Source organism: Amblyomma maculatum, chromosome 10 (genome assembly GCF_055883805.1).
Source record: "Amblyomma maculatum isolate TAMU_Amacu chromosome 10, ASM5588380v1, whole genome shotgun sequence".
NCBI lineage: Eukaryota > Metazoa > Arthropoda > Arachnida > Ixodida > Ixodidae > Amblyomma > Amblyomma maculatum.
Window position 1 is genome coordinate 82,519,786 of NC_139353.1, and position 16,540 is coordinate 82,536,325.

Genomic DNA, 16,540 nt, shown 5'->3' on the forward strand with positions numbered 1-16,540 from the left:
CTTGCATATAACACGATCCCTAATCAGCTGGCGTTCTAACACGCTTGACGATTGCTTGAACTTCCATTGAACTGTTTCATCTCCTAATTATAGGGATGGAGAATGGTACTCATTAATACTACTCACCTTTATGGTGTCGAAAGGATGTCCAACTATAACACCAGCACACCCTGCGAAGCAAAATGCATGAAATGAGAAAAAGCATGTTTGGTGGCAAAATATTATAAACAATACACATTTATAGTGCACATAATTAACTATAGCGCTGTTAATATAGTGTACGTTCGTTGCTTTCCTGTGACTGGAGGACGCCCTATTTCTGAACGACGTTAAAACAGAAGCTTGGGCATGTTGGTAATCCATTGTGTAGAACAGCGCGAGAAAAACGACAGGGTCTTCCTTCGTCCCTGTCGTTTTTTTTCGCGCTGTTCTATACAACCCTATTTCTGCTTTCTTCAACCGCTTTCATCCCCTTTTCATCGTATTTTTTCACTGAGCAAATTTAGAGTTTCCTTATTCATTGTTCGCTTATCAAAACATATTCGATTACCCCGTTTTGGTTCTGCGTGGGGATATCTACCAGGTTCCGTAGCTCCATAGCCCAGTGAGGAGGAGCTCCTCGCATTTCGTGCTCACAAATGTGGGATGTCTAAGACATAGGCAAAGTTTTTCCCCGCCCTAAAAGGCTACATTGAGCACCTGTGACTGTACACTATAGCGAACCTATTTGCAATCGACAAAAGACCGATTTCGCAGGCTGTTACGCTGCACCCCTGCCACTCCAGCCAACGGCCGCATCGACGAGGTGCGTCCGTGAACTTGAGAAACTGTCCTGTCTTCGTTGCCGCACGATGTTTGTAGGCATTATTATTGTGTTTGTGGGGGAAAAGGTAGCCCATCTTAGGGGGATCATTCGCTCCCAGAAATGCACGAAGGTCAATGCCCTGGCTGGTCATGGGAGGTAGCTAATGAAGTTCTGTTCAGCGCTGTTAGCTGTATTGTTCGTTTAGATCTGGAATATCTTTTATACGCCGGTAATCTGTGAATTTGGTGCTGAAACAGTCAACAAAGAGGCAGCCGTTTGACATTTACTCTGCTTTGTCAAGCTGTCTTTTCAGCGATTTCTGCCCATTGTAAAGCTGCGGATGAAGTACTGTGCAAATGTTATCTCGATAATCAAATGTCAGTACAGGGATTGCGCCCTTAATGCGCATATTTTCACCTTGTGCTTCGTTCTGCCATAATAGGTGTGCTGCTTTTTCTAATTTTATAATGAGAAAGCTTGGCTATAAAAGCAAACAAATATTGAACAATATTACTTTGTTGCACATCGTTCTCTGATCATCCGTAATATATTTTGGTGTTTGAGCTAGATTGTTTCTATGTCAGAATGTAAGCACGCCTTACTCGTTATCTCCATCAATGAAAAGAAGCCTAACTAGCTACTACCCACCAGCGAAACTTATTCAGGTCCATACTGATCAGGTCCCTCAGTCACAACAACCTGCCGCACGAAAGCTGCCATGGCAGCAAATAATGCAGTCGACTTCAAAAAATCGCGTTAGGACAATTTCTTCACGAGTCTGAAAAAATCCAATATATGAGGGTGTTCACAAGGGTGCATTCTTTTGGCTGAGAATGTTCTGCTGGCAAAATTTCCTAAAGGAAGGAGAAAGTCCTTTCTTAATGCTAATTGAAACAACTTTAACACGATGGACGAGGCAACATGCGCAGCGTCACCACTGCGGCCATCCCACTTCATGCAACAAGTACAGCCTACAGTCGCGCACCTGGGAGCGGAATTCAGCTCTGACCACAGATGAATAGTTGCATGCGTATGACATAAAACAAGAATTTATGCATTGATAATGCTGTAGCAAGGCGGCTGGGGTCCCTCAGAGGGCCCGGTGTGTTTAAGCACTACGCGGAAAAGTATGTGACTGAGTGACTAGCTGAAATTCACTGGTCACTGACCAAGGCCAAAAAAACGAAAGACGTTTCGGGAACGTTACGGCTCCCTTGTTCACAATGAGTCAACCGGCGGACGGCTCCGTGTTTTTGTATCACTTAGAAGTGTTTTCAGTCATTTGGCATTGATAGGATGTGAAGTTCCATCGTTCCTGTTTATTGCGTTAGATGTTATCTGGATGATAAGTGACTCAGGGTTTTGGCGAGTTGATGCATTTTTTTTGTTGTCAGTATCTTCGCTTCTTTCCAGTTAATCTCGTGGCTCCTTTTCTTCGCGTGTTCGTTGATTGCATTCGTTGACACTTTTTCGTTTCGCATGTCGTTCTGGTGCTCTCTCAGGCGTCTCCTGAAGTCTTTTGTTTCGTCTATGTAAGTCAGTTCAGTTCAGTCGTTCGGTCGTGTCCGACTCTTCGTGACCCTATGGACCATATCACGCCACGCTTTCCGGTCTCTCACTATCTTCCTAACATCACATAACTTCACCTGCAGCGCCTCGAAGATGCCATCTTACCATCGCGTTCGCTGCCTACCCCTTCTCCGGTGACCCTCGACCTTTCCCAGCATCAAATCTTTCTCCAGCGACTCCTCTCTTCTCATCAGATGACCAAAGTAGCTGAGCTTTAACTTTAGAATTTGACTCTCCAATAAGCAGTAAGGGTTTATGGTCGACCATATCGACTGATGAGCAATTGGCGCAGTCAATTTCATATACAACGCCGGGAAATGTTTTGCGAAGGAGCTAGTCCTTCACGTTGACAAGCTCAGTCCTCACATTGCTCGTTGGGACATGCGTGAGGTTGACGCCCTGACCTCATTTATGGCAGGGGTGAAACCTCTGAAAGTCAGAGCATTTCCATGGCGACAAAAAGGAACGCGGATGATATATTTCCCGGCTAGGGAGATAGATGACGAGTTCATTAACTGTTGACATTGCCTGCGTGTTAAGTCATAACTGAAAGTGCAGATTTCTCCCCGGACAGTTTGAAATACCTCTTTTGTGAGGTATTTGGACGTGATGTTTGGTACATGTTGAAGTGTCGCTTATACCGCAGCCAAAGAGCCCTTTTAACGCTCAGTGTGCAATCATGTGCATAGAAGGAGCGAAAGTCGGAAGCAGCGGCTTGGGCCTAGGCAGGCGAGACCACGGCTTGGGTAAAGACAGTCACGCAGAAAACGTCAATTTGTAGAGTTTCGCGGCTCAGTGGGAAAGAGTGAGAAAGTTAATCGAGGTAGCGGATACATGTACATATTCTGTCTGCCTTGCTTGTCTAGCTGGTATGATGAGAATGTTATGCAATATACATAACAACCGAGACCGTTCCATATGTCCAAAGCTGCTAATGGTTTGACCCGTGAAGCGTCTGGGACCTTTGTTCGTGTAGTAAAACTTGTTTTGAATGTGGAGAAAAATACCTTATTTGTGAGGACTGCATTCCTTCATCAAGAGAAGCGATGGTTATCCACTATTACGTACTGCTTGAAACAGTGTGCTCATAGGGACTCCCTCCTCTGCCTGGATAAGTGGCAGCAGTTCTACATCTGAAGTAAGTTATCAATTTTTGTGCAAGGTGGGGTCAGTAGGTAGTCAACTGAATTCTTCATCACGGCGCACTGTCAAGTCTAAGCCGCCTCACTGAAGAACTCATATGTGCCCTTCGTTGTCACTTTCTGAATGTTTCGTAGGGTAGCGCAGGAAAACACTCGACAACCAGTCGAGATAAGGGCCAGTGCAGTGACAGATACTACGGCCTTCAGTTCACGAACAGTAATAATCACGAGCGCAGCTTGCAAAGCATCTGACACTGCGGCTCAGAACGCTATAGCATTCTGCTGTCAAACAAGAGGTCACGGGCACTACTTTCTGCTTCCTTTACTGCGCCCTCTGCACTCATCCTCCTCAAACCGCATCGCTGCGCTAAGTTACGTGGTGTGTTGAGGTGATAACGCACATAATTTCAGGCAGAGCTTTCTGATAATACGAGTTTGCAAACTCCGCTTGGAAAAGTGACTAGCTTCAGCATATAATTTCGGGATGCTTATGAAGTGTCGGGCCATCTGGAAGCGGCCAATAAAAGTTGTCTGCTATTGACGTCATTTTCTGAAAATCAATTCAATTAGTTTTCTTTTTCTTCTTAGTTGCTCTACGACTCTTACACCTAAGAACTTCAGCTAATGCACCTATTCAGCTGATTTTATTTGTCGGGTGATTGTTCATTTATCAACGCTGGCACTTTACAAGTTAGACAATAAACTTTATTGACCGTAGATGCCGCCACTATCTGTAAACGTCCGATTTTCAATCAATCAAAACCGGCGGGTTTTGATACATGGGCACACTCGGATGTTGCGCAACTGGTAATATTAAAGAGCTCCTAATTGAGATACAGATGCCATCGTTTCAGATTCCTATCCCCAACTTTGTATCAGGTGAATGCTAAATAGGAAGCGCAGTTGTGTGATAGCACCATAAGGGTGCACGAAGAATAAACAAATATTGCACTTCTCGTTACAGGTGCCACGTTTCGTTGTGATCGCCAACAACTGCAACTACTTGGGCTAATAAGGCTTTCGCCTTAAAACTTCACTCGCAAGTAGGTGTTGGCGTCCTCTTGGTCGTTTATACGCCTTCCTTATCCTTTTGGAGTCCCTGGGACGTAATGAAGCACAAGGCAAACAATTGCGGAAAGAAATGCTTTATTACACGTCACAACAGTAGCTAGCTGTCGTAATCTCGTCTCAGTGGGGTTCACTGGTCACCGACCATGATCAAACACAAATCACATTTCGAAAGCGCTACAGCTCCCTTATTCACAATGAGCAACCAGCTGGACGTCCCCACGACGTTCAGAAAATAGGGAGCCGTAGCGCTCCTGAAACGCCATTTGTGTTTTACCATAGTGTGTTTTAGCGCATCAAGCCATGTTTTCTGACGAGACGGTATGCCGTCGAACCCTCGACTAAATCTAGCCCCAATTTTTAATGCGAAAACTACAGTTGCGTCATAAATGGAGTGCACGACGATCTTTGTACAGAGCCTGTCAGCTGAAGATGTCACCACGGCATCTACTTATGAGTTGTCATTCATTAAACAGAAGAAAAAAATCGCGTCTACGCCAGGATTTTAACAATCACCTTTCCGGGTCCTAGCAGAGCGCCCTCTATGCCGATCTTTCCCCCTTGATTGTCTTCTTAGACAACATTGCACAACTGCAGATCAATATTTTTAATGCAGCAATGCTGCGTAAAAATATATGGGTATATTTCAATATCTTCAGGCGTGCCAGGTCATCGAGAATTCGCTTTGGGCTCGATAGACTTTCTAATAAGAGGAACATTTTCAATGAACTTATTACGTGCCGAGCGCACAATGACACCTGCATTACCAAAGTCATTCTCGTCTTCTACAAGCTTTGGAGGCACAGAACCTTGAATAGCACTTTCAACCAGGAGATATCGATTTCCGTACGGAGTAATGGGAAGTTATTTTCGGCTTACAGTACTTTTCTTTAGAGTACCGTACTCTCAAAAACGTTCTCTACGTCGACTTCCTGAAGAACGTGTTCATAATTCTGCTGGACACTGGACAGTGTTGAAGAAATAAAAATAAAAATATTTACAAATAAAGCGAAAAATAATAAACAATATAATAAGCAGAATAAATACACACATACTATAGAAGAGAATGAAAAGCAGAAAATAGATAAGAAAATAAAGAAATAGGTGACAAAGCGGTTAGCGCCGCAACAGGAGCAGCAATAGCGCTCAGGCTTCCGTATTTCACCAGTGCAGGTTCGGGACTACTTTAAAATGTTTGGTGCACTGAACCCTTTCACTAGCTTATCTCTACCTACTTTCAGTGTGGGCAGACATCGAGCGGTGGAAAAAGAGTTCGGAAACAAAACTGCCGAAGTAGAGTGACGAATAACAGCCGCGTCAAGTGGATGGTGCACGTGACGTGTAAACTGTTTGCGTTGTTGCCGGTGGGATGCGTTATCATTTCTTTGTTGCCTCTCGTGCTAATGCCTGCAGTTATCGGTGCTTACTTGCTGTTGTGTTTACTGCCTACTGCTAGAATCATCTCGAAACGTCCCCTCATAAGCACTGGTAGATCTCGCTATCGCAAGCGGCCAAGCACAAAAGTATTTTTCTCCCATTGGTCCTACATTGGATGAAGCGCAATATATATAGACGTACTTGGTTGCTAGAGGTTATACACAAGTGAAAAAAAGCTTCACACTGATACCAGTTGTATTTGGAGTCGACGTTTTGGCAGGAGCCCTGCCTTTCACTTGCTAAAGGCAGGGCTCCTGCCGAAACGTCAACCTTAAATAAAACTGGAATCAGTGTGACGCTTTTTTTCACTTGTATATATATATATATATATATATATATATATATATATATATATATATATATATATATATATATATATATATATATATATATATATGACGTCAAACGCTATCGAACAATCAGCTAAGTGTAAGATCGATGACCGCTATATGGCAGTAGGTTTCTCGAAACATATATACATATATATATATATCGTCATGAGGTGACATCGCAGATTTCTGATAAGGCTATGTATGGAGTGTGTGATGTCCTGAAATCACAAACCATATGGCAAAGTGGAAATTTTCGCTGTTCACGTGGCATAATCGAGCCCGGCATCAGGCTGGGTGTCAGTAGGGAGGTGTTGCGTGCAAATGTGCCTCGTGTATCTAGTAGGCACGGAGTCAGATTTAACGCCTCATGTGTCTACTCTAGTGGAAAATCCCCACAAGCGGAAGTATGTCGCTGCAGGTGAAATACCGATGTCTGCACAGTCTCAGCGTACGGGGACTGAGGAGAAGAGGAAAGCTTAGCCAACTTCAGACTTAAATGCCGTAGCTTCTTCAACGTGCGATATAATGAAGTGTTTGTGTGAAGGTACGTATTACCCATGGCTACATTTGGGATATTGTTATTATCGAGTACCTTTAGAGGAGTTTCTGGCTATGATATAGGACAACAGCGATGATGACAAGGACATATGTCGCGTGAAATACGCACTCTGAGTCTTGAAATGTGAGCTGAGCATAAGCTGACCCTTTATAACATCAAATATTCTTACTGTCGATGAACTGCATTCTTTGAAGCGACGCAGCGAAATTAATTTTTTTGCTTTTAATTGACCATAAACCGAATGAATCGTTGTTAGCATTTGAGTGTTTGTCCAGTGCAAAAAACGAATTTATTGCTAAGAAATTCCAACTAAAAATCAAGCTTTTTCTTTTTCCACGAATTGCAACTCATGAGAGATAGAGAGAGAAAGAGAAGGAGAGTAATTTAATGAGAAGAAAGGTGGAGAGGTCGGTCGGCGGTGAAGAGATGCTGGCCTGCTACTACACACTGAGGAAGAGGGGAAGAGGAAGTTAAAGGAGAGTTAGGGTGTGATGATGCCCTAGTTCAGTGAGGTTTCACTTGTGGTCCGAGTTATTGAGGAGCTCATGCACACACTTACTCCTGAAACGCAACAGGCCGCACATGTTTTGCACACGCGATAAAATACAGGTGTGCTTCACCTGCGCTGAACCTAGTTATGCAAAAGGGAAGCTCGGCTAAGAATGATTAGACATGTTTGTTACGCTTGGTTTAAATTTATTATACAACAATGGGTTCTCTTGGCGAGCGAACACCGCCACTCCACGTATCGCACCTGCTGTGAAGAGGCGCGGCGAGTCAAGCAAGGCAATCGCGAGGCTAGCGAGTGCCGCCGCCTCCGAGCATAATCCTGGAGAATCTAACCGCCAGCTCTGGTGAGGCGCGGCTAGCGACGTGATATGACGTCACAGACAAACCCCTCCCTTCACCTGTAGTGGAGAGGCGCGGTGAGTGAGTTGGTATGATGTTATAGACATGCCTCCGCTGCGCAACCGCGAAGCGAGCGAGCGCCGCCGGCTCTACGCTTCGCACTTGCAGTGGGGAGGCGCGGCGAGTCACCTTGTATGTCGTCACGGAAAAACGTCCGCTGCGCCACGTGGAGGTCGAACGTTCGGCGCTAGATGCCAATCTTCTTCAGGTTGTGCATGGGAGAAGTAGAACTTCCACTCTAAAACCGCATTCTTAATCCCTGCTATAAATTGTTGTGAGCACCATCAGCACTCAGGAAATACTGCTCACGAGCGTATATTGTATATATTTATCATGTCAGTGTTCAATATCTGCGATGCATGAGTGGTGACGTAGCGTGACGCATTCATTATTAATATAAACAGCGCGAACACGAAGACAAAGGACAAGATAAAAGAAAGCCACAGTACAAGCGCTTGTACTGTGGCTTTCTTTTATCTTGTCCTTTGTCTTCGTGTTCACGCTGTTTATATTAATAATGAATAAGTACCAACTCGCCCAACAAAGTATCTTGGTAGCGTGACGCACTGTCATTTCTACCTTATCTATAACAAAAGATTCATACTTGCGAAAAAAATAGTGGGAGTTTTTCATTTTCTTACATACTGGTCGAAACACTTCAACGGAAACACTCTATTGGCTTGCAGGTGATGCTGAGTGGCTTAGAGAACGTGATATGAATGCTTTTCTGACTTCTGCGCGACTCTTATGATCCTCTTGTAGCCTTCTCAGGAAAGACGAGGAAGCGTTGAAAACTGTTTTCTCTATTGACACCTGTTTTTCGGGTTCACAGCGCTGATGCCCACGCTTATCTTTTTCCAGCACAGGAGAAAACAACTTATTTTTGTATTAACCTTTCCATGAGGCGAGGATGATGACAAAACGCCTCCTCTCTGGACTGTTGCAAACCCGTTCCGCTGCCCCTTCCCCGGTGCTAGCGTCATGCGCACACAACAGCCCAGTGCCCATTATGGCGACGCCCAGACAGCCCTTGTTGCAAAGGTCTATAAGGACTTGAGGAAATTCGCCCATAAATTTGGATTCAGAGCAGCAAGCGTTGTTTATTCATGCATAACAATGCTGTAAAGTGAACATAATTACCAATTCCACAGGCGGTTACGAGGTTGCATGGTTACGAGTTTCTTAAACTTAAGACTTTTGTTTCTTAGGGGCAAAGTGCTGGAGGGGCATTTTATGTCTCCAATTGGCAAATATGTGTATTCATTACATTTCTTTTTAATTACAGAACAAAGGCGGTTAGCTCAATGAGTAAAATCCTTTCTTGTTGCCATTAGCTTAGTGTAAATGTTTTATTCAGGCTGAGAAGAAAAGATAACGCCAGTACATAATAGGCTCGATCTCTTCTCGCGGTGTGTCAAAAGACCAAGAACGTCCCAACTCTAGCCTGAAACAACGTTAACCACTCTGGATATCCAGGACAAAGTTACGCGACAGAACATGGCGTTGAAGCGATGTGCCTCCACACAGATAGGAGAGCAGACAGAACTAGATAAGAGTCCAAAATTTCAGCTGTGGTCGGCGTGTACCAATAGACAGCACTTGACTTTCTTTGTGCTTTAATCAAAGAAAAAACAATGGATGTCTACCGCTATCAGCAACGGCTGCGATAAGACGCCGGTTTCAAGCATTTGAGCAGCCTGGAACACAGTGATTACGTTGTCGGCGGAAAGGTTCCGAAGCGTTTTCTTTAAAATATGAAATATATAGCTTTCTTTAGTTAATTGAGCCCATTATGAATATTTGTCGAATACATATTTAGAAATACCTTCACTGCAAGAGCCGCTGCATCAAAATAGAAAATTGCAGAAATGAAAGAAAGCTTGTGTTTACTAACATCGGTTATTTCGGGACATGTTATAGATTAAAAATACCCCAAAGGTCACCTCTAGACAAAAACTAGACACTTTCTAGCACTGTCCACATCATCATCCTTGCCACTCTAAGAATAGACTAGAGAGGCAAATATTCGGTTTTCATCTTAACGCTTTCTTGTAATAAATGTGGATAAGTATGGAGTTTCTTGGAAAGCGGACGTCTAAGCACGATGCCTTCTGGAGTTGTACTTTCTATTTTTCCTTTTAAATGTAATAGCTGGATTTCATAGCAAGAGTTTTACAAGATACCTTGTCCGAGGTAAGCAAGACTGCATACTCATAATTCCGTTAGCCGACGGGGATGTCACTGGGACAGCTAAGTAGGAAGCGATGTCTCGCAAATATGAACTACATATATTACTACAGAAGGAAGTGGATCGGAATGTCATAAGAAGAATCGACAGCACACGCCACAAGACCTCATATAAGGGGCATTTTTCTTCTTTTTTCTACATGCCGTTTCTGTCGTATTTCTTCCTCAGAAATGAACGTCAACCAAATTAGCAAACATTGCATACAACTATCTATAATATTTATATATCAGAGTGGGTCAGAGAAATAACTCAAGTTACCGACATTCTAGTAGAAATTAAGAAGAAGAAATGGACATGGGCAGGACATGTAGTGCGAAGAGAGGATAACCGATGGTCGCTGAGGGTAACAAACTGGATTCCAAGGGAAGGAAAGCGTAACAGAGGGCGGCAGAAAGTTAGGTGGGCGGATGAGATTAAGAAGTTCGCAGGGGTCAAGTGTATGCAGCTAGCACAAAACCGGGTTAAGTGGAGAAATTGGGGAGAGGCCTTCGCCCTGCAGTGGGTATAATCAGGCTGATGATGATGAGGACCCATGCGCAGGTGCTATACTGAGGTTGTCCGTGGGGCCCCTACAGTTGCGACAGCTATTACCGAGAGCAAGGCGTTCATCTTTTCAACACTGACGTTCTCACATTTAAATGTGATAAAATGGAAGTGCTCATTAGGCAGGAAGTGGAAATGAGGTAATAACAGGAACCTAAATTTCACCTTTATTACAGTTGTGCGAGCTTCTCAAGGAAACAAAGCAGCGTATTGATTTTTTATCTTTCGGAGAGTGATCTCCTGCTAACTCGCTCCCGATGTTGGTTTCAGAACAGCGGGATTACAAGAGCCCTATAAGCAATTTTTGTCGGGTAACACGAACCGGCGATCATGTACCGTCTTTGCCAAAAGTAACCAGGCTGCATGTTTTGCTTCTCGCTTGTATTGTACAGCCGACGTGGATTCCCAGAGTACCTCAACTTCCTAAGAAGTGAGGAGAGGAGCTCGCCTTTACTTTGCACAGATTTACAGCTTCAGAAGTCGTACGAATTCTCTACTATCCGACTGAAAAGCGGAACACGCTGCCTGGTTACTTTTGGCAAAGACGGTACATGACTTCCTTTTTCATCCCTTTTTGTTGCATTTTGAGAACGTCCCTGTCTTTCTCCTGCTCATTCTTGATAAGCGACTGGGACCAGATTTAGGTTTACATAAACTGCTGCATTATTACTAGCTAATGACAGAGGCTGTGTCCTCATAAAACTCAGCTCTTACATGTTCGATTGAGCAAGAGTAGCAACAGGTGTTTGCATCACCGCCCTCTTAAGCAAGTAAATTTTGTGGACATCATGAGTGTTTTGTTGGATCGAGAGAAAACCAAAGTTTCTAGCCGAATACTATTCCACCATTTGAATCGCTGCGGCGAACAAAGAAAAAAAATGCAAGCTAAACATCAGGATCTAGGCGACATCAAGACGAAGTCAATTGCGGGTGATAGAAAGGAGCCTCAAACAGACCCCTTGTATATCGCGGGAAGGGGAAAATAAAACTGAATGGGTTGCAAAGTGCATCGATCCAGTGCGGGAAAGAAAGAAAAGTTCATGTATGCGTAAAGTTGCATGGCTGGGGGGAGGGGGGGGGCGGGGTGAGGAATAAAAAGAGGGAACTGCATTTGTATGCTTAACTTAAAAGTGACTTAGGTGCACTGCCATGTTTTGAGCCAGTTTAACCTTGTTTTTCAGCTCTGTTAGCCTGGTTTAGCTTCGCTTACCTATTCTCTTCTTGCATAGAATCTCAACAAATGTCGAGCCAGCGAAAACGTAACGATATATACAGCAACTGCAGCTCCTAAGGCACCATACCTTTCCACTAGCTGCAGCCACCTGACCTAGGCCAGGCAGGTATATGCGACCACCCTTGCTTGGCCTATATGCAGCCTATTCCACGAGAGTAGCGCACGAGCCGTAACGTTTCCAGAATTTCGGAGCCTTCACCAACACACATAATTGCTTTTTCGTTGTTTATCTTTTTGCTAGCACGCTTAAAAGACAGACGTAAAGAACGTTACATCACCTGCGATCCCTGAGCAAGTGAGCGACACCCTCCTTAAAGGCATTTGAATTAACAAAATCTGCTGTCTTTTCTTCCGTTTCTTCCTTCCACCTTTCGGCGAGTCCTGGTAAGCTAAGAGTGGTTCTTAGCACCAAAGCTATGATTTTCTATAGTAATGAAGGAAACATATATTCCACACTGAACCTTAAATCTCTCAACAATGAAGCCATAGTTTGCTGTGGCAGCAACGTCAAAAAAATGTCAGGTACAAAAAGTTAATGACTGCAAATGGCCACGGAAGTTCCTCAAATGTCGAACTACTTGTCGCATGAACGGTTAATTCCAAAGGATACAAAAACTCTGCCTTATATTTAAGAAGACATCAGGCAGGTATGACATTCAACGAATTTTTCTCCGAAGTCAGTTTATAGGTACGTTATTTGCTCCAGGTTTGTGTTTTCGATGTTTAAATCGTACAATCTTTCATTTATAGTGCAAGATTATGCTGTGTACAGAAGTTATATGCTATACGTATTTACTGGCGATATTTCTCAGATATGCAGACTAAGTTATGCGTACACGCATGAATCAAGCGTGTTAGTCATCAAGAAAAGGCACTACGTAGACGACTAATAATAGTAATAATAATTGGTTCACAGCAAGAGAGAGGCGCAGTGTCTGTCACACTCGTTTCTATGGGCACCTCAACCGCACCGTAAGGGAACTGATTTATTTATAGAAAGGGAAAGGCGCGGTAACTGTCTCAATTGATTTCTGTGGACACCGCAACCGCGCCGTAAGGGAAGGGAGGAAGATGGGAGTGAAAGCGGAAAGAGAGATAGAGGAGCCGTAGTGGAGGGCTACGGAGTAATTTCGACCACCTGGGGATCCTTAACGTGCGCTGATATCGCACAGCACACGACGCCTCTTCGTTTCGCCTCCATCGAAACGCAGCCGCCGAGGTCGGGTTCGCACCGTAAGGGAAGGCAGGAAGGTGAGATTGAATGTGAAAGGAGAGAAAGCGGAGCCGTAGTGGAAGGCTACGGAGTAATTTCGACCACCTGGGGATTTTTAACGTGCACTGACAACGCACAGCACACGGACGCCTCTTCTTTCTGCCTCCATTGAAACGCAGCGGCCGGCGGTCGGGATCGAACCAGAGTACTCTGGCAGAGCAGTCGTGCGTCTTACCACTGCACCACCGCGGCGGGGAAACAACATAGACGTATCCTTGTCAGAATGAATGTTTACTGTGTAAAGGAAAAATTAACGCACCGCTGCTCAAGAATAAATCAGTCCGGCTTTTTGAAAAAAAAAAAAAAAACATCTTCTGTTGAAGTCACTCCTTTGCCGCTAAGAAAATGTTAGCGCCGAGTATTGCAGAGGAATTGTGATTATTGTTTTTATTTGCAATCACGTTTTCAATGAGCAATACAATCACCGCTACCTTCAAACGTGAACGCTCCCTTTGTGTTGTCGAGAAAAAACAACAAAGTATAAAATGCAGACCAGACGGGCATTATGACACCCGTGACTTCAAAAATCCATCTGCATCTATTGTGAATCACCATGTAAAAATGCACTTACGCCAAGCACACAGAAAGCAGACGCAAGCATATGCTGACAATTGTTTTTTTTTTTTTTTGGGGGGGGGGGGGGCAGGAGTTAGCGCCCCGAACTGACTTAGGTTATGATAGACGCCATAGTGGAGTGCTGTAGAAATTTCGACTACCTGTACGTAATTTTAATATGCTTTGAAATCGCGCAGCTCACGGGCGCCTTGCTTTCGCCTCCATCGAAAAGCAGCTGCCCGCAGCAATGTGGTGGTGGTGAATTCTTTTATTACGCCCAAAACAGGGGATCAGTCAAAGGACCGGTTGCGCTGGCTTAGATGAGGTCGGCGGGGATTTCTTGGGACGTCGCGGCCTCCACCTCGCGCTGGTCTTGGTCTGCCGGCGTTGGTCTGCTAACTCGCAAGTACGCAGGAGAGACTCCCACGTCTCTGGAGTGTTTGCGGTGTCTTTGTTGTAGTGTGTACAAGTGCACGCCATGTGTATGAAAGTGGCCGGAGTTTAGCAGTGTTTGCACATGGGGGCTATCTGTTGCGGAATGATCTTGTTGCATAAGAGGGGATGGGGGAAGCTGCCGGTTTGTAGTTCGCACCATTGGACGCGATCCCTCCCACTCGGGCACAGCAGTCTAGCGCCCTAAACCCTGCACCACCGACAGAATTTGCAGTCAGAGTGGTGTGCCCAATCGAAGTATGAAGGCCTTGTGTCAAAATACATATGACAGTTCGCGTGAGCACAGCACAATGCTTGTCTTGCCGTGTTGTGCGTCCACGTCCTGTGCACCACGAATTTAGTTTGCACAGGGTTCTGAAGCTTCACCCTGCTCATGCGTGCGTGTCTTATGGACCTGGTATGAAGGTTACATAGAGTTCTCAAACTGAACCGTCTCAAGCTGAACCGTCACTTCCTTTGGGCTGGCGTTACTCATGGCTGGCAAACTAAACACTGTGTTTGTGTGTGCGCGTCTTACACACTCTGTGTTCAGTGTTGCGCAGGGTAGTCAAGATTATCGCCATGTTTATGTGGACCCATTTTTGTCCTCCTTATTGACGCTTTCGAAGATCTCTGAAGCTAAACAGATACTTTCCCCATTATTTTGATTGTTGTACGTGGTTGGGAAGCTAAACACTACCTCTGTGCGTCTGCGGCCTGTGTACTGTATTTGTGGTTGTGGAAGACTCTATTCCCAGGCTCAAGGCCATGTTTATGTGTGAACGCCCCAGGAACGGCGCATTGCGGGCTGCGCTTGGCTTTAAAGTTGAACTTTGTGTCTTTTGTGCACTTACTGTGCTCTCTTCTTTATGCAGAGATTCTGCGCTCACTGGTGTTAGCATTGTGCCGGGTTTTGAATCTTTAAATTGGAATAAATGACCTAACTAGTGCTTATCTTACGAGTAAGGACCAAAAGAGAGTCTACAATTATGCATTTGTTCTCAAACGTCCTTATCAGAGATTTTATGATGTTGTACTCTCCTGAGAAGGTCGCTCTGCTCAAATTTCACCGGCAATGCTTTTGTTTTTTTCCATTATTTTTACGTGGCCAGCCGGTGGAAAAAAGACTAGTCCTATTGCCGTAAAGATGTCTCGGCTTGCGAACTAAGGCTCCTCATCTACCGTTGTTCAGTGCTCTTTCATGCGGACTCACGAAGAAATAAGCAGTACGGGCGCTTCAACACTTCATAGCAAGGCCATGTTTTACGACCACTTAACATCGTCAGATGTCAACGCCATACTTCAGATGTAAAAACAGCTCCGACAACGAGCAATAAAAAAGCAGCTAGTGGCGACCCACGCGGTCGAAGTGAACATAACCGGAGCACTGTTCTACCTGCAAGAAAGTACGAGTGGTTCTGACAGCAAAGCTCTACAGACAGTCTTTAAAACAAGTCTATAGAGCTTTCAGAGTGAACACGCAGAAGTAACAATATCTATTATATGGATTCTTACAGGAAGGAGTAGAAGGCTCGCTGTTATATATATTTGGTAGAAGAGTTTTTAACCTCTGAAAACTATTTCTAACATCGTTTCCAATGCGTCACCGAGTCTCTCGCTGGTGAGTTATGTGCATCTGGGGGGCGAGTAATGCTCATGGGGCGGTGCAAGGGTCCTGGATCCATTTAGAACAGTCTGGAGAAAAGACGCTTGGTCTTGTATGTTCACAGCACCGTAAAAAATAAAGGCTCACTTGCTCATCAAAGGTGGCGCTGTGAGACCTGGTATGACCTGCTGCGTCGCACGACGTTTTCTGTGTCACCTAGCAGGCGCAGTGCCAACAGCGAACGGCCTCGTTTCACTTGAAGACTTTGGAAAACAACACTGCCAGACGTCGCCCTACTTTCTACACTGCAGCGATAAGGGGGACAAAAACTTGCCGGGCGAAAGGAGTACAGATGGCGGCTTGTTCGTGTTTACGTGCAGCGAGTTGTACGTCCGCATCTATGCACACACAAAACAAAATTCGTTAGAGGCACTTAGATCTCTCTACAAACCGAGAATATGCGGTAAATGCGGTAAGGCGAAAGCCTTTCCTGCACCTCTTTCGCTCATTTGATGCTTTTCCACTCATTTCCTTTTTGTTATCCATTTTCTTCTTTTTCGCTCCTTTTATCTTTCCTTTCCACTGTTCTCAATTTCGTCTGCATTGCTTGTTTTCGCTTTTTTTTTACCGCTTTTACTCTTTTTCTATTTTTATACTTCCTCGGATACTTCTCAATGACCGATTTCGATGTGGTAATGCAATGACGATGCCTAAAATTAAAACTTTGCAACGATTTTGAACGTTTTCCTTGCAAAATTTTGACGCATTTTGCCCAGCTTCGACGTCCATGGATGCTTTCACGCCTGCACAGTATATCAACTTCCTTAG

At 44.5% G+C, this 16,540-nt stretch overlaps 1 protein-coding gene across 1 annotated transcript in view; it reads right to left on the minus strand.

The window, feature by feature from the left end:
* Window positions 1-16,540, minus strand: part of LOC146176877 (mitochondrial basic amino acids transporter-like) — a 42,030-nt gene that overhangs the window by 15,725 nt on the left and 9,765 nt on the right. The window contains exon 2 of the mRNA XM_084582996.1: window positions 127-170. Within this exon, the coding sequence (XP_084439122.1) occupies window positions 127-170 (44 nt within the window). The remainder of the gene's footprint in view (window positions 1-126; window positions 171-16,540) is intronic.